At 44.0% G+C, this 22,000-nt stretch overlaps 1 protein-coding gene across 4 annotated transcripts in view; it reads left to right on the top strand.

Annotated features, from left to right (window-relative positions):
• mast4 (microtubule associated serine/threonine kinase family member 4) overlaps positions 1–22,000 on the top strand; it is a 105,243-nt gene that overhangs the window by 10,278 nt on the left and 72,965 nt on the right. For all 4 annotated transcript variants that reach the window (XM_080847752.1, XM_080847753.1, XM_080847754.1 and 1 more), the window contains exons 2-3: positions 11,058–11,211; positions 15,957–16,081. In XM_080847752.1, coding sequence (XP_080703878.1) covers positions 11,058–11,211; positions 15,957–16,081 — 279 coding nt within the window. The remainder of the gene's footprint in view (positions 1–11,057; positions 11,212–15,956; positions 16,082–22,000) is intronic.

Consider the following 22,000-nt stretch of genomic DNA (forward strand, 5'->3'; position numbering starts at 1 on the left):
TGGTTATATTTTGTACTTTTGGGCAAGACACTGCCTTGCTACTGTTCAGCATCTAAAATACTACAGTTTTCTGTAGGGCAACCATGGGGTTACCAGTAGCAACGGATTCAGTTTGCACTACACAATATATCACAGTTAAGATTTTGTTAATATATTCAGATTATGAGGGGGCTGACTGCTAATCATAAACTTGAATGAGCAGTAGGCGAAGTACATTACACAACATTTGCTAAGACAATTTTTTATTAAAAGGCAACACTAATTCAATTGGCCTTTGTTTTTGCGTGATTCATCTGATTTAAGGTGATATAATGAAGTGGTGCAACTTGAATTTTGCTGATCAATCTGCAAGTAGTGAATTGCACCTGGTGATTAAATTAACTTCTACCCTTAGCGTCACAGGCATGAAAATAAATGCCTCATCATGTTACTAGACTGACAACACTGACACAATGCTATTTGTTGAATTTTCCATCTTGAAAAATAGTTATAGCCTACTTGATTTAAATTGGGGTACATTATAGTGTATATAATACATAAATACATCAGTTTGTAATAGATTTGAATCAGCAACAGTATGTGAGGTGGTCCTGTTGAAAGGCTAATTTATAAAGGCTATTCTCCCTGAGGCATATATTCTGTTTGTCTTTTACAGAATGGAATGGTTTCAGGTCTCTAACTTTAACTGTCCGGTATATACATTTCCTACTGCAGTTTTATGTAAAAAAAAAAGAAATGATGTTTCATCCATCTCAGCTAAACAGCTTAACATCAAATCCCTTAAAGGTTGATGTTTTAAAGTTGATCCGATGCTTTTCATCTGTGTGCAGACTGTTGATCAAACAATTATCTAACTGTTATGTAACATACTGCATTTTCATTTTCCCTGGATCACAGTCATAAATGCAAAGGCCAGGGAGCACTGTCAAGCCAGAGGTCGGTTGGTGCCCACAGATGCTGTCTGTTCGCTGATGTGTTGCTTTCTTCAATGTTTGGGGGGGGGGGGGGGTGTATGAAAACTTAATGTAAGCCGTCACAGGCTTACACGACGATATGCTCATGTTGATGATGATGATGATGAAAATAATCAACAAGAGCAAAAACAGCACTCATGGCCACTTCAGATGAAAAAGCGTGTTGCTTTTGCTCGGTGAACATGTATAATTAGGTGCTGTTAATACAGCCATTATGTTTAGCTCCTCTTGGTGGCCCATCGAGGCAGGGAATATTACCATATAAAATGAAAAACTCACCAGGGGTCAGGTGAACTCTGATCATGATGTCATTGGCAGCAACAGCAGCAACAACAACAACGATAAGACGATGATGAGTAATAAAGCATTGAGCAATAAAGTGGTTGCATGCCTTTTTAAATACAATATCTCCCTCTAAAAATGTGGCAGCAAAAGCTAGTGATTTTATGTATTTGTTTGGTTTTAGCAAAATATGTGACCGGAGGATTGTGGTTCCCCCTTTTAGTGTTGGGGGGGGGGGGGGGGGGGGGGGGGGGAATTGTGAAGATGGTGGCGAGGAAGATGCGAGTGAATGGGTGGATTCCCCTAGCAGTGTGGATTGTGATTGTTGGCAGCAGCAGCCTGTGCCGCCGCATGTCTGGTTGGGTGTCACTCCCTATGGGGTGAGCAGTCTTACAGAGGCCCTGGGGGGGTCCCGCTCCCCACTGCAGACACCACTGAGTGTTTGCTCTGCTCTCTGTGGGGTGCTGATGGGTGTGAGAGAACTATTTCCAGAAAATGAGTTTCTCTCACTCAGATGTCATCCACACAACAGTGGAGCGTTTGTGCTTTGCATTTTCAAAATGACTCCCAGCCACACAACATTTTGTTGTGTCCACACGGAAATGCAAAAACCAGTGAAAACACTGTTGCTTGCTAGGGCATTCTTAAATCCTAAATTATAGCATACAGCTAAACAAGGTTGTTATCAAAGCAATGTCACTACAAGACAAGATAAATCGTCTAAACAGTTTATTTTTCAACATCCGCTTTGGGTGAACAGAATTTCTGCTTAAAGTTGCTAGCGTTTAGCGTCATTTTATTTCAAACAAATCCAGATAAGGTTTTGGCCGCTGATGTGTCTGATAGATTATGTCCTCCTAGTCCTCCTTAAAAAGAGCCAATTGTCTGACAGCCATGATGCTTTTCAATAAAAAAAAATAGATTTTCTATTCATTGCCAATGAGGAAGTGGTAGGAAGGCTTTGGTTGACGGCGCTCAGCCTGAAGCTTCACAGAGAATGAGAGGTGTTTTAATCAAGTTGGCACCATGTCGGCATCGTTTTAAAAAAAGCTCAGTTTTCCTTTCCTCCATTACTTGTGCACAAGGCGATTTAAGGGCTGCATTCTGCATTCAGTCTCCACTCTCAAAAAAAGATGTTTTCAGACCCCGAAAACGCTGTTGTCATGTGGACACTAGGCCAAAACTGTTGTTGTGTGGACGCCCTCTCCCTCTGCCTCTCTCTTTCTTTGCTCCTCTGTAATGCTTTGCTCTTTCAAGCCTTTTGCCTCTCCATAATTTATTTTCTTAATTTTCTTTCCTTTTCTATCATTTCTCTCTTTTTCACCTCTCTCTTTTTTGTAGCTTTCTTGCCCTTTGTCTTCCATAGTTTCATTGGTTTACTGTCATCTCTTTATCACCTTTTTCTGCACTTACCTCGATGCCTTCTGGCATCCTTTTGCTTCAACCTTCCTTTTCCATTTGTACCTTACAGGGATTTAAAGTCTTCAGCGCCCCCCCCCCCCCCCCAACCACACACACAGAGTACCTCCGTCTCTTTGCCTCAGATCAGAAAGGTGTTTTCACTGCTTTTCCTTTCATCATTTACAGTCTCTGTGATACTATGATGTCTGCTGGAGAACCTGGAGAGCCATGCAGATGCATTCATTGTAGATTTAAAATGAGTTTGTTTGTGTAGAGTACCTCTACCAGTATGTTCTTTCCACACTACTCCCTGTCCTGTTTTTACTCACTACACTGCTCACATGTACTTCTCATAGGGAATACCCATGTCTGCGTTACACTCGTCTGACGGCAATTGAGTCTCTGTTTCTGGGTGTGAAAATAAGATAAGGCTTTGACATTGCTTCCATACTACACAAAGCCTAGGAAGGTGTTGACTTTGCACAACTCCAAGATTTGAACAAGGCTTTTCAAACAGCAAGCCCCCGCTTCGTAGAAAATGCCTTCGGCGTTTGGCCAGTGACCTCACCGGAAAAGCCAGTATAGACCAAGTAGCTTGTTGTGGTCTGTCCGCCATGTATCCGCCCACCCTCTACCCACTCTGAACCCAAAGGGACTCAGTGTGTTTTGGGTCTAGGGGTGCATGGGTGTATGGGTGTATAAACATACCATGTCTATACCTTATACAGAAGGCTGTTGGTGAAGCATGTCCAGTAAAGAGAGGAGAAACCTCCCTCCTGCCCGGGAGGCTTGGCATTGCTCTGGACAACAGCAATGACAAAGATTGAACACTGACCTTTACTCTGAGCATTTGGAAGAATCAAAGCTATGTCCATCCCAAGCCCCCAGTGGAGAGATTTGCACTGACTTTGGGCTTTGTATTTTGAGTTTTTAGCTCTCCCTTTGAGCTGAATGTGGTTCTTTTGGGGTTTTGAGGTTAGGCTGGAAACCAGAAAAAAGCCTTTTCTCTCTGCAGTCTTTTGTAGGCTCTCTCTCTCTCTCCTTCTCTCTACTCTCTCACTTTCTTTCTCTCTCTCTCTCTCCCTCTCTCTCTCTCTCTCTGTCTTTACCTGTGAATGAATACATCTCAAAGCTGTACCTGTCATTGTGATCATTGACTTTGATCATGTCAGGTATGAGAGCCCTGGCTGGTGCTTTGAGGAGTGGGATAGGAAGATGGAATGTTGTAATTAAATCTGGTAATGCTGTAGTTCACACCTCCTATTGTTCTCTTTAGAAGGAACTATATGGCAAACACATAGCACATTGTGCTAAGTTCTAGTTGATCTGAGGTATGAGACCCACAAACACTTATATTTAAGTACAAGTTATGGGCCAGCTTGGAAACCAGCTGGATTTTTACTGAGACTGTTGGTGTCTGAATGATGTTGTAGGTAATGAATGGCCCACAGGGTCAGGCAGCTTTTAAAGGAGTCTTAAGAGGTCAGGTGATCTGTCCATTGACAGAGCCAGTTACGTGTTAATGAAGACTATTTAAATAGCGTAGATGCTTAGTCTAAGACCCCATTTAGACGGAGCCTAGAGTCACTGAATCGGGTTCATTTTTCACACAAATTGAATCTTTTAATTTCATAAAGATGGAGCCTGGTAACGAGAGATTTGAGTAAGGACGAACCCATCCAATTGGAATGAACCGACTGTATTACATCCTCCACGCCTGTTGGTGGCGCTCTAACGGTGTTACAGACAACGTAGAAGTAAAGACAGGAGCAGAGCACACGGATAAACACATTACACAAGACATTCAAGCTCCAATTAGCAACGTTTAGCCTAACCACATAGCCTACATTTTATCTGCACAGTAATACATTATGGTGGTTAATAAAATCAGTTGTCAGAGCAGACTATAGGTTATGCGAAAATGAATTCTATTTTCTATTTATAATAAAGAATTTGGAACAATGCAACATGACATGTCGGTCATCCCATTTCCCATGATGCTTTGCTCCGACCATTCTACATTAATTCATGAACAAAAAAGCTAATTATATCGCTGGCCAATTTATATTTGTGGTCATGAAAGTTCTGTAACGTCTGAATAAAAAGAATTAGATCAAGATAGGAGGCTAAACAAAAATCAGTAGGCTGGATTAATGAGAGTGAGTTCGAGACACACCATGAGTGAGATGTAGAGAGACAACAAGTGCTATATATATATATTGGTTGGAGATTGCGATGCGATCAAGTGGGACAATGACATCATCAGGTTGCGTGAATCCGTGCACATGAACACCAGCCCCCGTACAGATTCAAATCTACTCACCTTCTACACCCGATTTGAATCGTTGCAGATACCGTGTGCGGATAGAGAGTGTTCGTCTAAATGATAGGGCTATCTGTATTAGTTTAATTTCGGACGCAGACAAACTCGGCTCCGTCTAAACAAGGCCTAAGTCTGTGTCTCCATATAATAGTGTGAATGATTGAGTATGAGAATTGTGACGTTTTGCCTGTGATGTTTTTGCTTTTTGAAGAGGTCGAATATTTCAAGTTCAGAGGCTAAAGTTCATGCCATATTTTGGGTAGATCTATGTACTTAATCAGCTGAACTTGTTTATTTACATCATTTAATTTGACAGATTAGGTAAGCTATACATTTAATAAGTGGGTGTGCCCCCTGGGATTGAACCCCTGACCTTCTTGTTCTAAGCACCTTGCTCTACCAGTTGAGCATGTTTCACCTATGACCTGTGGCTCAGCCAATGCAAAACTGGACAGGACTTCTACTTTCTGAGCATGCTCTGCCCACTCCTGGCCATATGGTGGTGTCTGCTTGTGAAGGGCTCTCAGGTTCGTGCCATTTGGACATTTTAATCCAACAGACTTCTGAACTGTCTGGGTCGCTCCTTGATGAAACTGATACCCTCATACTGTTTTTAGCATCTTTCCCTTAAGCCGCTTACAGGGGTCATCATTCAGTTGTCCTGATCCGGGCCTTCCATGTTAACTTACATAAGTGTGTTTGGATCTTTCTTAGGTTGGAGCTTAGCAGGAGGCACTAGTGCACTGTTTTCCTTGATGACTGGATGAGCCTCCTGAGAGAAGGAGACTGATAGTAATACGACAGATTCCTGCACGGGGGTAGTCAGAAGGTGTTCTGCTCTTATATTCCAAGGAGACACAATTGGCAGGACGGCAATTATCACCAAAAACAACACCAAATTGGAGCCACAGTGCTGAGGGTTGCCAAAACAGTCCTCATCAGGGGAGCCGTCTATTTAAAGCTGGTTTTATCCCTTTGGGATCTATGAGTATGATGTACCTCGTTGATGTGTTTTGTTTGTGTCGTGGGAGGCTCAGGATTAATCACATGGTTGGATGGTTGTAATGAGGGCGGTCTGTCTTGATGTATTGGCCAAGAACAGTGGCGTGATACTTGCATTTAACTTAATTCTCACAGTGTTTGTTTACTTTTTGGATGATGGATCACTCTCGTTTGTCACGCTGCACGAGTAATCAAAGATGGCTCTCAAATAGTCATTACTGGCGATTCAATGGGGAGGGTGGTGGTGTTCGGGCACAGTACAGCGGCTTAGACGATTTATCAAAACGCACACCACCCATTCTCATACGAGATTATGTCATTGAAACCTGATCGCATTCGATGATGAATGGAGCGATGGTCACACCTGTGTGTTTAGGAGAAGGAGCATGTTCTCCTTCCTAGAGCCCATGAATCATCGCTGGCCTTCAGCTTTGGCCCAGAGCTCTTCAGAGCTGTTTGAGTGTAAACACGAGATGGCGTTTAGTCAGCACATGAGCCACCGTGCCAGCTTCCAGTGCATGATGTTATCTTTATGACTCCCCATCTGTTTTTATTGAACACATAAGGGAGATATTTACAGGGAATGGGCAGAGGGCCAGGTGATGAGCTCATTGCTTAGGTGTAAGAGATTAAAGGCTCTTTGTTGGTTGGTTGTTTGGTAGTCAGATACATAGCCTTTAGGCTGCTTTGGTTAGAAACCATGGGAGATTTGGTTAGAATCTAAAGGGAAACAATATGATAATCCAGCATGCCGCAGTGATGCTTCCTCGACAAAGAAGCACTGTATCACTAGATGATGGAAAGATAAGTGTGTGACTCTTGTTCCCATGTCCAGTAGAATGTCATATTCCAGTGTCTTCTGCGCAAATGAATGTATGAATGGGAATGGTATTTTTAAATGGAATACCATGAATCAATTTTAAGGTACAATCAGTGATGCAAAAAGAAACAAAGAAAATCGATCCAGATCCATCCAGTCAGGATGATGGTGGTGATGATGATGATGATGATGAAGATGATTATGAACTGCTGGTCAGTCAAGTCAGTCTGTGCACTAGTTAGGCAACACTGCATGCTGGTACCCAGGGGTAGGGACCCCCAGGGGAGAGCTCCCAAAGAGGGGGTGTATTTGTTCCACTGATTGGTCCCGCGGTAAAACGGCTGTTTTATGTCAAAATCAGCAGTCCAGTTTTAGTGTTGGCCTCAGTCCTCGTTTATGATTAGAGTAACTTAAGTTGAAACCTGGACACCTACAGGCTTTTAGCCACGGACCGGCACAACTCGCACTCTTTCAATGGTCGAGCTTTCATTTGCACTGTGCCACTGGCTTACTCTGCCTAATTAAATCACTTTGTTTAGCTGACGGTCACTGATTTGTATTCATTTTATCGCTGCAAAAGGGATTATACTGTCATAAATCAGAATCAAATGACCTTCAGCATTCTTTATCTTCCTAGATGTTTTTTAGTGTGCTGTTAATATATGTAAGTACAGAGTTGGTGTTGTGTTGTGTCTGATATGAGTTTCCTGTCTCTTTAAAAAAAAAAAAAAAAAATACTTTGCTATTCTAGCCTGAAGTATAAAACGGCCTTATGTTCACCCATTTGAAACCTGACTGCAGGGCATTGTAGTTGTTGCTTGCATGCTAAAAGTGCACCTATCTCCATTCCCGACCAAGCCCCAGGTCATATCAATCCCAGCTGATATGAGCTGAACCAGTCAGGGGCACCTCTGTTTATATTACAGCTGGTTTCCTTTGATGTCAATAGAATTAGTTGCGTGCCTGGCTTCTTTCTCTTTTTTCTTTGGGTTGCACCAGTGGAAAGGCAGTGCAGATTGGATTATGTCCTCTATTTTGCAGAGACAGGCAGGAACACACCTTCACTAGTCTTCCCTTTGGCCTGGGGTGAACTTCAGGGACTGATGAGTTTCAGAGAAGGTCGACGGTTAGCAGGATGGGGGTGGGTGAGGAGGATGAACGTTGCGCTAGACGTGTTTTTATTTTTTCCCTCTTTGATGTACGTGTCTTAACAATGCCATCTTTGTTTTCACGGCCAGCGCAGTAGTGAGTAAGTCGTGGCAAGAGCCAGTCATTGGCTGTGTACTCATCACTAGGACGTTGCCCGTTTGAATGGGAGGAAATGTCTCCTGACTGGGCTTCCAGAGCCCCCAGGGCAAACCAGCCTCGGGGGGGAAGAGATAGTCTATTGTATAGCAGGGCTTTCCATTTTCCTCCATCATGCAGAAAACCCTAAAGGGAATGTGGAGGCTCCAAGGACACTATTGTCCTTACTGGTGCGGTTCTGGGCAGTTTAGTCATAATCGAAACCAAAAACCAGACATGGTTCCCTCTTCACTTACTAACAAAACTGAAACAGGAACATGTTCTGTAGTGGAACCCTTCTGACCCTGAAGGTTATGTCATCTGTCAACATAGGAATGTTTTGCTCTTATTTTCGAGCTGGGAAGTTTTTTTTGTGTGTCTGTGTCTGTGTCTATGTATGTGTCCTGTTCAGCTTAATCTATGCAGCAGCATTTGCTGCTCTGTGGCTGAATGTGTGTTCGCTCCACAGAGAAACGAGATGATGAATCAGTCCCTCTTGACTGGTGGGTGTTTCCCCGTCCGAGTTGTCGTAAGCGCACTCTGGGCCCTGCTAGTGTTTTTGTTCGCTGGGAGGACCGTTTCCTCCACACCACTATTGTTCTGCTCAGAGAGGTGTTACGAGCTGGAACATTGTCCCTCCTGGCTGCCGCGCAGCCTGCCTGCGACCGGTCAGCCATGTTGTGTCATAGTACTCATTGTTGTGCCGGATAATGGCACAGTCAGGGGACATCAGCCCGGCTCCAGGCAACACGATCCAATACCACCTGGAGGTCTGCGGAAGCCTCCAGGACATGACCTTGATGCCATGAAACTCAGTCTTTCTTCCCATCTGTACGCCCTACATTGGGTTGAGGGGGGGTATGGTGTCGGACTTGTTACTCACGTCGCCGTATAAAGAAGTACATTTTGTGGATATAAAAGTTGATCATTTATTTTTTCTTTAACTGTCCAATTTACATAGCCCACATGTTTTAAATCATGCTGAACACTTTCCTATACATAAAAAAGGCAAGTAGGCTAAATTTCTGCCGTCAATAATTCTTGCATGTGTATTGTGTAGGCCTATTACTGCCGTAACTAAACTGTCAACATGGCTACCATGCCAATTGTATGAAAAAGGATCACCTGGTTAGATGGGTTTTGCAGCCATGCCAGGTTTTCCCAACGTAATTGCTGTAAGTGATTATGCTTCTATTGAAATACAGACACCAAGAGAGGATGATAAGTTGTTATTTTTTAAATGATCAAACTGAAGTCTCTAGTGACACTGACAAATGTTGTACTGCAACTGCCTGAGTGATTTTATTCATTCATTCATTCATTCATTCATTCATTCTTTGTTTAAGCAGGGCACGGATTACAAAACAGAATAGTATGCGATCTCTCTACGAATACATTGTCAATTATCATTTATCCTTTGCTTTATTATTCATATTAGTCCTAATTTCACTTTGAACACATACGTGACCCATATGGCAGCTGATTTCCCTGATAAACCCTGAAGGATGCACAGAAAAAGGATTTAACAAGAGACTTTATCTATAGGTGCTCCTTCCTTGGGGAGGTTTACCTGGAAGATCTACATGGTAATCCGACCAACTATGGGTCTTGACCCATATGGTAATTGTTGGTTTTATCCACGTTCATGTGCACCAGATTTTACACTGATTTGACTCCCATGTATATTGATGAAGAGAATGGGTGTACTTTGTGCATTTGTTGTGTTTGATAACTCCTCTGAAAAAACCTCTGTACAGAAATCGTGGGATTGTGTGTACACGGTCTTACGGCAAGTTGTATAGAAAGATTGATACATTTGGCCTGTAGACATAAATATGGGTATAAACACATTTTCATTTTGGGTGACACCATTACATTGCTCTTTTAATGGTTTATCTAATGGTTATCTAGAGTGTACAGACATAATAGTGTGCAATAAAACTCTGATGCTTTGTACTTACTTACCTAAACTGTGTTTAACAAGATGTTTACCTTTTTTTAATTCACACTTTTTGCTGTTTTTGTAAAGACTGTGGAAATATATTTTGGTGAATACATGCCTATGTTAAAAGTAACAACTTAGTATGCATTGTAATACACACTATTCTATTATGTAACTGTAGAGTATCAACACATGTTGTATTTAAGTTTTACTTTATGGTATGATTGAACTTTGACTTAGTCATATTACACTATAACATTATTGTTAGTCTGCCTGAACTGATAAATGTGGTGACTGTTTTGGTCAAAGTTCTCCCAAGCGAACATCTCGCTCAGAAGCACAATAAAATAAAATTAGAAATGTTCCGTTTTCCCCTTTTCCCACAATGCACTCAATTTTCCATTATAATGGCAAATGCATTTATGTTCCAAAGATTAAGAGGCAGCGATGTGCATGGAATAGGATTGTTTATCTTTTTTGCTCACTCGTGTGTGTGTGTGTGTGTGTGTGTGTGTGTGTGTGTGATACATGTGCGATATTTGAGGATGTTCAGATCTCTGCAGAAAGCCTCTGTCAAGCCTGAATGAGAGGAAATTGGTGATTACGTAACAAGTAAACATTTTGAGAGGCTATAAGGAAGTGCAGCCCAATCCCCTCACTTCTTTGCTCTAAATTGATTCTGCCATTATGTGCTTTCACCGTCAGCCAACTTACAACTACCTCTGCCTTTTATATAACGTAGTAAAAGCCAACATTCTCAGCGTTCGCTTGCATGAAGACATTTCAGTTTGGTAGGGTGCTTTTTTTTAATGACAGTCATATGAATGTGAGTTTACTTGGTGTTTTATGGAGCCAGTGCACGCCAGTATTGCATATCCCAGTTCACTGATAGCAGGAATGATCCACTAGGTCATGGTCATGTGGGTTAGGTGTGATAATGATCAGAGATTCCGTTGAATGAGGGCTGCTAAGTGGTGATCCCTGATGAACCTCTGTGTTTATGTCCACTCTTTCCTCTCCCCTCTGCAGCTGGATAACATCCTGTACCCCCCCTCCATGCCCTTCCGGAAGTCCAGCAACCCGGAGGTGTCGTACGGCTCGGGCGTGGCCCTCAAGTTCAAACGGCAGATCAGCGAGGACGGCCGACAGCTCCGCAGAGGGAGCCTGGGGGGAGCGCTCACAGGTGCGGATCATCAGTGGCATCAGTGCTAACGGACAGACAGAGAGACAGAGGCACTGACAGTCAGTTAGACAAACACAGACAGACCAGTCAACCAGATGTACAGAGACAGGTAGCGGCTGTGGATGGACGGACGGACGGACGGATGGACGGACGGATGGACGGACGGACGGATGGACGGACTGACTGACAGGACGGACTGACTGACAGAACCGATTGACTGACTGACTGACTGACTGACTGACTGACTGACTAGCTGCTGTTCACAGATAGACAGGCTGCTTGCAGAGAGGGAGCAAGAGTGTGAGAGAGAGTGTGAGGGACAGATGTTTTGACGTTTGCAGGCAGACACAGACGTGCATGTTCATAGGTACATATAACCACAATTCTGCTAAAGAGACTAAGTGACAGACAGAAAGGAACACACACATAGACAAAAAGTCATGCTGTGCGTGCAAGATGTAGACTTCATGCAACAGAGGATGTGCTCTCAAGTTCTTCAAATGTATTTTGGGGGCCTAAATTGACATGCACGCACACAGATACCCAGGCTGCCATACAGCTAGACTGATTTGATGTGATGCAGTAAGTAGGCATTTCCCGCCCCTTGTAAAGGATGCCTGGGAGGAAACCATCTCACGAAGTGAGAGGATTACTATTTTCCTACCACATATCCTGTTTGCCCTCTCTCTGCTCTGTGCTGCTCTTTGGTCGCGGTACTGCACAGGATGCAACTGCAGGGCCTGCTGTCCCCGAGGGAGAGAGAATGAAGGAGACGGAAGGAAAGAAAGACAGACAGAGAGAGAGGGAGAGAGAAAAAGAAAATGTTTGGCGGGTAAAGTTGGTTCATCCTGCTCTCTGCAGAGAGGTGCTATTATGAGTTTGGTTATCATAAGGAGCTCACACTGATAAAAATGCATCTTACCCGCACTTTAAATTGCTTAGCATCGAAAAACACTCATCAAAGATTGAGGACAGGCGCTGGAAAAGAGATGAATTTCAAACATCTCTGTCGATGAAAAGCGGCGTGATGAATCAAAATGAGTCTCTGTCTTAGTCTCTCTCGGTGTGTACAGAGAGAATGGAGTGCAGCCGATACACACAGGCTTTATGGTGTGGTGCGTCTCTGCCTGCCCTCCCGCTACTGAATTCCATTGCCGTGGCAGGTTCAGACAAAAAAAAATTCATCCCCTAGTCCTCAAGTTTTTTTCGAAAAACAGACGGCTGCGTCTGATGCTCCTTGCCAGATCAACGTGCTTTTATGACCCGCACACGTGCAGTGCTCTGTGGACGTCACAAACCCTCGACTGGGGTAATTTACACTTGTATAGCGCTCGGCTTGGCGGCTCTCTAGGGCCTCTTGGCAATCAAGCTGCTGGGTGTGCTTGAGGAGGCCTGGCTGGGGTGGAGGAGATGAAACTGAAACATGACCAGCTGCTGACTAACTGTGGACAATGACAATGAGTATGAAGGAAGAGGATGAGGATGACTATGACTATGACGCCTTTGCTGGTGATGAGGATGAGGAAGATAAGGGTGATGAGGGTCAGGATTATTATAATGATGAGTAGCAGACATAGCAGAAAAAGCAATCATTGATCAGTCAGATAAGCAAAGTCCGGTTGGAACTATATTATGCGCTACTATCAGACATTTGAGGCGTGAATCAGAGTATACATACAAATTTATATTTGGAAGTTGAAGATGATGTTGCATTGTAACTGCGATTAGAGAACCGTTGTCTGTTTCTAAATGTAGTTGCTGAATGTAATGTTCCTATTCAGCAGTAAAAGCAATCAAAAAAATGTATTCTATATTAGCATAATGAGGTACCTCAAACTGAACCAAAATAATGAGGAGCATGATGTAGTGGCCTAACTACCTCCCCACAAATTGTACCTTTCCAATTTTACAGAATCTAGCACTGCTTTAAATTGTATCTTGTTAGTGTCAGACCAGGGACGTGATTATTTTGCTGGGCAGAGTTAATTTGCTCTGACTTTTCACTGCACCTTTTCTAAATGACATTCTGAACCATGACTGCACCAAATATACAAGCTAATGATGTTTTCAATCTTCAGCTCTGCCCCGAAAAGAGCATGCAACCTTATAGCTATCGCCACGATTGGGTCACCTCAGGTGAAATGTCCCTCTCTGATTGCCATAACCTAATCTAGTCTGATGCCAAGAGAACAGACAGGCTGTATCTACTTGAGGTTCTAGCTGAAGGTCGCGCTCGTAATAATTACACCCCTTGGAAATGAAAGGTGAAAGTTCGTTGCCAGGCTACAGGCCCTGAGGCCTCTCCAGGAAAAACCTCTTGTCAGGCAGTTGACATCATAATATGGATGCCGTGCTTGAAAAGTGTGTCTTGTCAGGGGAAGACTCATTGCACTGATGGAGACCAAATGCGAATTACTTCTCACTGGCTCCACTGCCAGGCTTAGATCATTGTTGCTGTTTCAAACATTCCTACATCTTAACCCTCTGCTGACACTGCAGTAGGATTATGTCACTGAAGCATGGTTCAAGGCTCGGAGATGACACACAGAGGACCAATATGGGGATTCCGTGAAAAAGGGTATTGTGGTTTGAAGTTCATGTCGAGGTGAAATACATCTTCCTGTCTCCCCCCCCCCCCCCCCCCCAGGAACTGAAATCCCTGCAGTTCAGTGGAACCGCCATAACCGCTTATTTATTTTCAGTTATCTGCGGTTTAAGTGGAAAATGAAACAAAAAAACATATTTCATAAGATTTAAATTCTGCACCATTCTGAGTAGCCTTTCCGCACTGTTGTGCTTAATTGTGTCTCTAAGCACCAAAACACTTGTCCTTCAATCCTCCTTGTTGCATTCTATCCTTATTTCCTTCATGCTTTAATCAAAGGGAGGTACTAGGATTTAATGAAAGAAAGGAAGGAAGGGAAAAGGTAAAAGGTTTTTTTTTCATCGTCTGTTGAGGGATAAGCAACAATGTCAGAATCTCGTTCGTTCGAATAAGAGACCACCTTATTGTGTGTAATTTATAAATTAAACGTTAACATAGGTATGCACAAAAAACATGGCGGTATACACATATGGTGTTTGTTACTATCAAGTAAGTAGATACGGAGGCCCAACTGTACTGGCGATGAGGAGGAATTAATGGTGAATAATCTTAGGCCTTACACTGTGTGTGTGTGTGTGTGTGTGTGTGTGTGTGTGTGTGTGTGTGTGTGTGTGTGTGTGTGTGTGTGTGTGTTAATCCGCACAGCCCTGTACACCTCACTGGCACTGGGGGTATGCAGGCTTAATCAGGGTTTTTAATTAAAATATCATTAGCTTATCCAGGCAGCCAAAGTCATGAGCTGGATCCCCTTTAATAGATCCGGAAATGTTAGGTTGGGAGGGAAGTGGGGGCAGTAAAGCCCTTACGGAGAGCTTACGGAGAGATGGCTTTCCCTGATTTAAGTTTTAAATCAGGACAGACACAACATGTTCCTGAACCACGTGTGTCATTTATCTATACTACTCCTGGTAATCCAATGTGCTTCATCATTAGTGCATTACCTACACAGGTTTCCCTCCTCGTGCCGGGGTGTTTATATAAAATGTTGGCAGGAGAAACTGCTCTTCTATCCTTAGAATAGGAAATTGTTTGGAATGTTGGCTTGTGAGCTTGGTTGTCTTGCTGCTGCCACCTAGCTTTAGGAGTCTGTAACTCCCCCTCTTCTGAGCTGAGCGGAGTTGCCTGTCCTTGGTATAGCCATAGAAATGAAGAAAGCTATTTCATATTTGTAGGTTTCTAAAACTGTTTAAATTGAATACAAAAACAGGCAGTGCATTTATATTGTGTTTCGATTTTGTATGCTCTTGTGAAGTCTTTAAATGCTATCATGTGTGAGCATCATGCAAGATTATTGATTTGAGTTTGAGATGATGATGTCTGAGGATATTTTACTGCACATATTGCATAACAAACTTTTACATATGTTTCTCAATGTCGTTGCTTTTGGGAAAAGGCAGAAGTTCAAACGAAATGTATACTGCACTAAGCTCATCTTTGTAATGCCTGTCTTGAGCAATGAATGTTGACTTCATCTCATGTTCAACAGTGTGACTGTTGTGTAACATCCGAGAGTGTCGCTGCAGTGATGTAAGTGGCTTGTGTCCACGGTGACCCGATTTAATTCTTTTAGTCTGTGTTGTCCCAACAGTCACTTCATGTGCTGAGACTGTGATGAGTGATTTAGAGTTACAGCTTTGTAATTGGGTAAAAAGAAACTGTCTATGTAATTTGAACAGTTCACTTATTTAAACCCTTATTAAATGTTTGATTTTAGAGTAATTGAATTATCCGGTGGCCTCTTTTGGTGTATCTAGCCTGTCAACATGAATTGATAAACACTTAAAATTTTCATTCCCTAATGACCTTTTAATTTAATGGGAGAATGGCTGTTCCATCATCAGAATGTTCTGAGGACAGTGGTACAAATGTCTGCACTGAAAGTTTTTGCAGAAAAAAACATTTTAACCGATTAAAAGATTAAAGCTCAGTGATTGCGTACCTATAGTTATCCACCTTCAACGACCTTCAAAAATAGACAGATATGTGGAGGGTGGAGAAGTGCCTCAACTGTTGTGCAATCCCCCACATCTCTGCACCCTCAACCTGGTCATAGCCACACTTTCACACTCATTAATGTGTGTGTCTCTCTCTCTCGCTCACTCTCTCTCTCTCTTTCTGTCTCTCTCTGTTTTTTCCACAGGAAAGTACCTACTGCCCTCCGTGTCGAGCCAGCCAGCATGGCAGCATCCGTCCGAGACCTCCAACCTCGTGCGCATACGCTCTCAGAGTATGGGCAACTCGGCCCCCTCCCTCACTGCCAGTCTGGTACGTCCACTCCCCTCCTTGCCTTCCTCAATGCTCTTTGGATGACCTGTGCCTGGCACCTCTTCATGGGCGTGCTGTAGTTCTGGCATCTTCTGTGGGAAAATGTACTGGAGGCAGATGTATGGATACTGTGATGTGATTGGATTGTGATTAAGCTTGGTTGGAAACTAGGAATATGATTGGTTGATTGGTCAAAATTGGTCAAATGACCTCACAATTGCTGAGAAATTGTGAATGCACAATAGTGTATCATTGTGTGTTAATGTTCCTTTCGATTGAAGTTTACATCCATTCTGAACTTCCATCAATCCTCTAGTGGCAAACTAGTAAAGTGATAAGATAGAGTGTAAACAGAAGACAAAAAGGGATTGTTTTTGGGAGTTATCTCAGCGCAGCGTTTTGGATCGACTGCAGCCAATCAGTTTTGCCCACTGTGTGAGTGTGGACGATTTGCTAAATTGGCACACCAGGGGAGAATATGAGTTATTAACCCCCACTAGTGCAGGGTAGCAAACTTAGATACTTTTATTGTAGTGAAAAATGCAGTACCAAATTTTGCTACCTAAGGTGTCAGTGAGCCAATAAGCATGCACCATGCTTGTATCGAAAAGGTTGACAAACACGTTGTAGGGGCAGGCAGGAAAAACACAATGTTGACCCCAGAGACGTCACGTAGAAATGTCTTAAGAGATTAAAACAGTTGCTCCATTAGTCAGGCTCGATGCCAATAGCACACGATGCAATGTGCAAAAAGGATATTGCTGCCACGACCGGCAACACAACATATTTAATGAAACTCTTGTGTTCCAGTACAAGTGTGCGTCTGAGTTGTGTGATTGCCCTTTTCGTTTCTTGCCTGAGTGTGTGTGTTTGTGATAAATAACTATGTATGTGCGTGTCTGTGGGCGTGTGAGCACACAATGGACATGTGTCAGCCCCTAACTGTGAACCTGAGTCAGAGGGAGCAGGCCGTAAACAGATTGAGGCTGATGCTACTGCTGCCCCATGTGTTTGGGGGTTGTCACAGGGCCAGACAGGCCACAGTAATGAGCAGTCTGACACTCCATGAATAAAACCTTCTGTCCCTCGCCTCGTAAACCGACACGGTTATCCACCCCGACACTGCCCGGGTGCACTGGGGCCATCTGGACATGGTTGCGGAGGACTTGGAGTCTGAGACAAATAAGGATTTGCAAAGGCGTCCCTTGGCACTACTCTGCCAGCGCACAGGGGCCCAGTCAGGAGCTGATGTCATGTTTTGTCTCCGTGGCTGTTACTCAGAGGAATGAAGTGTAGTCTGAGAGGTTTCAGTCTGACTTCACTCCACATAGTGCAATTGCTGTTTGTTTACAGTGAACTCGTGAACTCACTCCCTTCTACAGCTGGCCACTAGGGGGCAGTGCTGCGTTTTGTTGCTCAAACACTTTGCAATTGTTAAGGCACTTGGTGTGGCATTCACTACAAAAACAGTCTGAAGAGAAATGTGGATGCATCAGGACATCTGTCTCTCTTTGCCTTTAAGATAAAGAGGAGCGGTTGAGCCATGTATGAGAACATGACAACATGTAATTCTGTCTTAATGAGCATTTATGTTAGTGAAGGGATCTAAAGGCCTAGGATAGATATGTTCTTTCCAGTTAGATACTTTCTCCGTCACAAACAAAGCACAGTTGTGTTTTCATGTCTCTTGAAAACACTGTTAGCCAGTCAGAGCACATCTGTATGTGGCCGAGATTTTCATCCCTCTCATTTCCCATTAGCACTTTCATGCTTCGGAAGATAAAGGCAGATAGTCCGTGGGCAGTGTGTGTGAAGCCGTCTGATTTCCCATCTAAATGAGAGGACTGTGTGTAGATATCTCTTTATGATTCTTTATTTGGTGGCTGCTCACTCTATGTGTTTGGGGGCCATTTATTTTCTTCTTCAAAGATCTGTGACACTGAGCTTTGTCTTTGTGGGACGCTAAGCTTTGTGTTTTTGTCATTTAAACACAACCAGTCCTACCCGAGAATTTTGTATATGGCCATTTATTGGATAGCCTAGATACAAATTGAATATTACCAGCAACACATTAGTTTGCAGAACTCTAAATAAAGGAGAATGGCAGGCCTTGTAAAATTCCATGGCCTTCCTTTGATAGTCCTTTAAGCAGCCCCTGTGTTTTAGTATGCGTTCAGTCCTTTAAGCAGCCCCTATGTTTTAGTATGCCTTCAGTGCGCTCCAGTATGCTGGAGGTGAAACACTTTGCATTTGGCTCATTTGAATTGAGTTAATAAGGAAGCAGTATGACTATGAGATCAGTGTGTGTGTGTGTGTGTGTGTGTGTGTGTGTGTGTGTGTGTGTGTGTGTGTGTGTGTGTGTGATTCAGTGTGTGTGTTGTTTTTCAGTGGTTCCCGCTCCGCTGCTGTTCCAGTGTAACTTGTTACCATGACATCACCACAGTGTGTAATTCACAGAGGCGTCATGTTCTGCCATATCCACTGGAGCCCATTGGATAAATAACCACCTTGTGGTGGTGCAGTGGGAACAGCTCATGCACTCACCTGCCTGATGTGGCACCTGTCTGCATGAAAAAGAAGCTTCCCTGTGGGGCACACAAGTGACAGTTCATTTTTTTCCTCATTGAGGCAGGGCTGATGTGTAGGGAGGAGTTATTTCTTTATTTTTTAGCTGTGTGTTGTGTTGTGTCGGTATATTGACTTGTCTTTGGTTTTGATGAAGTGACATAATGGCTCCCCCGGGAAAGGGAAACGGAGAGCTGTAATGAGGAGGAACAAAGCAAGCGACTTCCAAACCTGTCGATCCATCACTTAGAAACGGGACCATGAGCGACATGACAGTTCTCTTTAGACATACCTCCCTCTCTCTTTCTCCTCATCCCCACTCTCTCTGTTTCATGCATGCACACACACGCACACACACATGTGCACACAAGCTCACACAGGCACACCCAAATACGCACACACACGCAAAAACACACACACACACACACACACACACACACACACACACAAACACAAACACAAACACACACACACATATGTATACCCACAATGATTTACATACACACACACACACCCACACACACACACACACACACACACACACACACACCCACACACACGGCAAGCCTCCTCCTACTGTGCTACCCTGTTTGAATTCTGATGGTATGATAACGGGGGGGGGGGGGGGGGGGGGGTCACAGTAATGGAGCTGATTTGAAAAAGCCTTCACAGCTCTCACCTTAATGTCACGCCCCCCACCCCTCCACCCCCTCCTGAGGGCAGCCCAGTGAGCCAGAGAAGGGCTCCCCAGGCGCCTGCTCCACATCTCATTCCATTCTCCTCAGACCCCGGCGTGGCGTGTGTGTGTGTGCACGCGGAAGGGCCCGGAACCCCTGCCGTGAGAGACTGATTGAAATTAATGATCGCCGCGGCTCAGGGTCAATGCGGCACAAACAGAATGTCATTATGGTAGGGCCCGATCAGTCCTGCCTGCCTTGCTGCCTGCCTTTTCCACACCTTCTTTCCTATCTGTCTGTTCGTACTCTCTCCTTTCCTCCCTCCCTCCCTTCCACCTGTCCCCTGCCTTGTCCTCCAGTACTCCGGCCTTGTTCACAGAAACCTGCGTCATTCCCCTTTTCTTTCGTGTCCACGTGTCACGTCTGCTTATGGATGCCGAAAAAAAATAAAAAGTCTGTGGCGTTTGTCGTTATCAGTCCGTTTACATGCGCCTGTGCCTAAGCGGGCCTCAATGGAAAATCGATGCTGACCAACAGGGGATGCCCCTGCTACGTTCACACCCCCCATTGAATTTTTAATGCATTGGCTCCGTCGTCCTGCCGCTATCGCCTACCTTTGAATGTGCCGCGCTGATACCAGAGAGGGAAAGCGTGTCTGCAGACAGTCGGGACCGCTTTTGGCTGGAAGGCGGTGTGAAAAAGCCAAACACACACATGCATACAAAAGTGGACAATCGACAGCCCATTGCATGATTGTCCCATTGGATTCCACCACACTCCTGTTCTTTTCCTGTGTTCTGTGGGTTGTCTTCCACAGACCTACTTGTAAAACCCTTCATGAAAGGTGGTGGAGGTGAAAAGGGACTGTGAACCATCTGGTCCTTCCAGTAGACACGCACACCGGACGGAGCTTAGGGTGATCAGGCCATCATGTAATGCCACAAACGCAGCTCCTCCTTCTCCTCCTCCTCCTCCTCCTACAGAGCTCCTCTGTAGGTCTTTAATATTGAAAGTGAAGTCTAGAAAATGCCTATCCAATAAAAAAAAATAAGCTTTAGAAATCTCTATTTTTCAAATAATTTTTTTTTATCCAATTTTATTATTTTATTATTTATTTAAAGCTTTAGAAATCTCTTTCGAACTGTTGAGATGATTTAAGGAGGGTGGCTGTTATCACTGCAAGATTGGAGATGAATTTAACTGCAGCATGGGTGAAGATTGATTAGAGCTTCCCCGTGTTTGTCAGAGAGAGGGGGGACTCCTGGAACATTGGTTGAGTGGAGCACAGGCTCGCTGTCACCACAGCACCTCACCATGGTGCCGGCTTCATTAACCAAATATCTCTTCCCCAAACTGTTATTACTCGAGGATCCACTTTTATTAAAAGGCTTATGTAGTACAGCTGAAGGCAGTCAGAGCCATAGCCGAAGCTACCCCGTTTGACTCTTCAGCATTCACGCTGGGATTTAGATGGAATAGCACCCAGGCTCGTCCAGAAAGGAGCTTATGGACGGGGCCCATCGCAGGTCAGTCATTACCCTTTCAGATGGGCCGCAGTATTAGTGGCCCTCAGCATGGTGTGGAGTCAGAACCGTTTATGCTGGCTATTTATGAAGGAGAGATCATCTCTCTCCCTCCATCACACCCCCATCTTCCCCACTCCAGCTAAGCCGTGTTAGATCTCTCTCTCTCTCTCTCTCTCTCGCTCTCTCTCTCTCTCTCTCTCACACACTCTCTCTCTCTCTATCTATCTCTGTGTCTATCTATCTCTCTGTGTCTCTCTCTCTCTCTCTCTCTCTCTTTGTTCCCCCATATCGACAGGTACCTCGCTTCCTCTGGAACGCGTCCGTGCCGTTTGGAATACAAATAAGCAATCCATCAGAATTATTTATTCATTATGACACACTGCTTGTGCGTGATGGGTCATACCAGTTGAAGTTCTGGCTTAAAGAGCTCCGTGCTGCCTTCTATTACCCTCCCCCCCCCCCCCCAAAAAACGTATCCCAAGCCCGAGGTCTAGTCTTACCTCATCCCCTCTCACACCTGCTCAGGTGCGCGATTGGCTACTTGGTGACCTTATTAGTGCCAATAAAGAGATTCTGTAAATGTGAACGACTCTGGTGTCCTAGTCCTTGCTTGGGCGTGTGATGCGTTGACAGGTCAACTAGGGGCTGATGGCACTAGCTTTGTTTTTGAAGCCAGTGGACGTTTGACTGGAGTTCTGTTCTATAAGCCGATATGTTTACATATTCTGTCTTTGAGGGCAAGTGAGGGCATTTTTTTAAGCAAATAGACCAGATTGCAATGCCTTTTTTTATGCCATTTCGAAGGTACGAAGTGTTGACATTGACAGCTGTGCTTTGAGGGTGAATGCCTTTTGGATTTTTTTTTGTCGTCTGAGACATGGAATGATAGTCAGCCAATAAGACCTACAAACCTGCTCTTATCAAAAGCAATTCCCTTAAAACTAGATACATAGGCAGTGAGAAACCACAACTTCAATTCACAGATTTCAATTACTGACTGCCTCCACTACATACTACAGATACATGATGTCAAAGCCCAGTACAGTATCTCATTCTTTTTCCCATTCACTGTTATCAGGGCATCAGATATGTGGTCTGTGGCTGCTTATTGGCAAAGTGCCTGGAGCTTCAAGTCTGGCACAGTCTATTTC

The sequence above is a fragment of the Sprattus sprattus genome, assembly GCF_963457725.1.
Source record: "Sprattus sprattus genome assembly, chromosome: 11".
Taxonomy (NCBI): domain Eukaryota; kingdom Metazoa; phylum Chordata; class Actinopteri; order Clupeiformes; family Clupeidae; genus Sprattus; species Sprattus sprattus.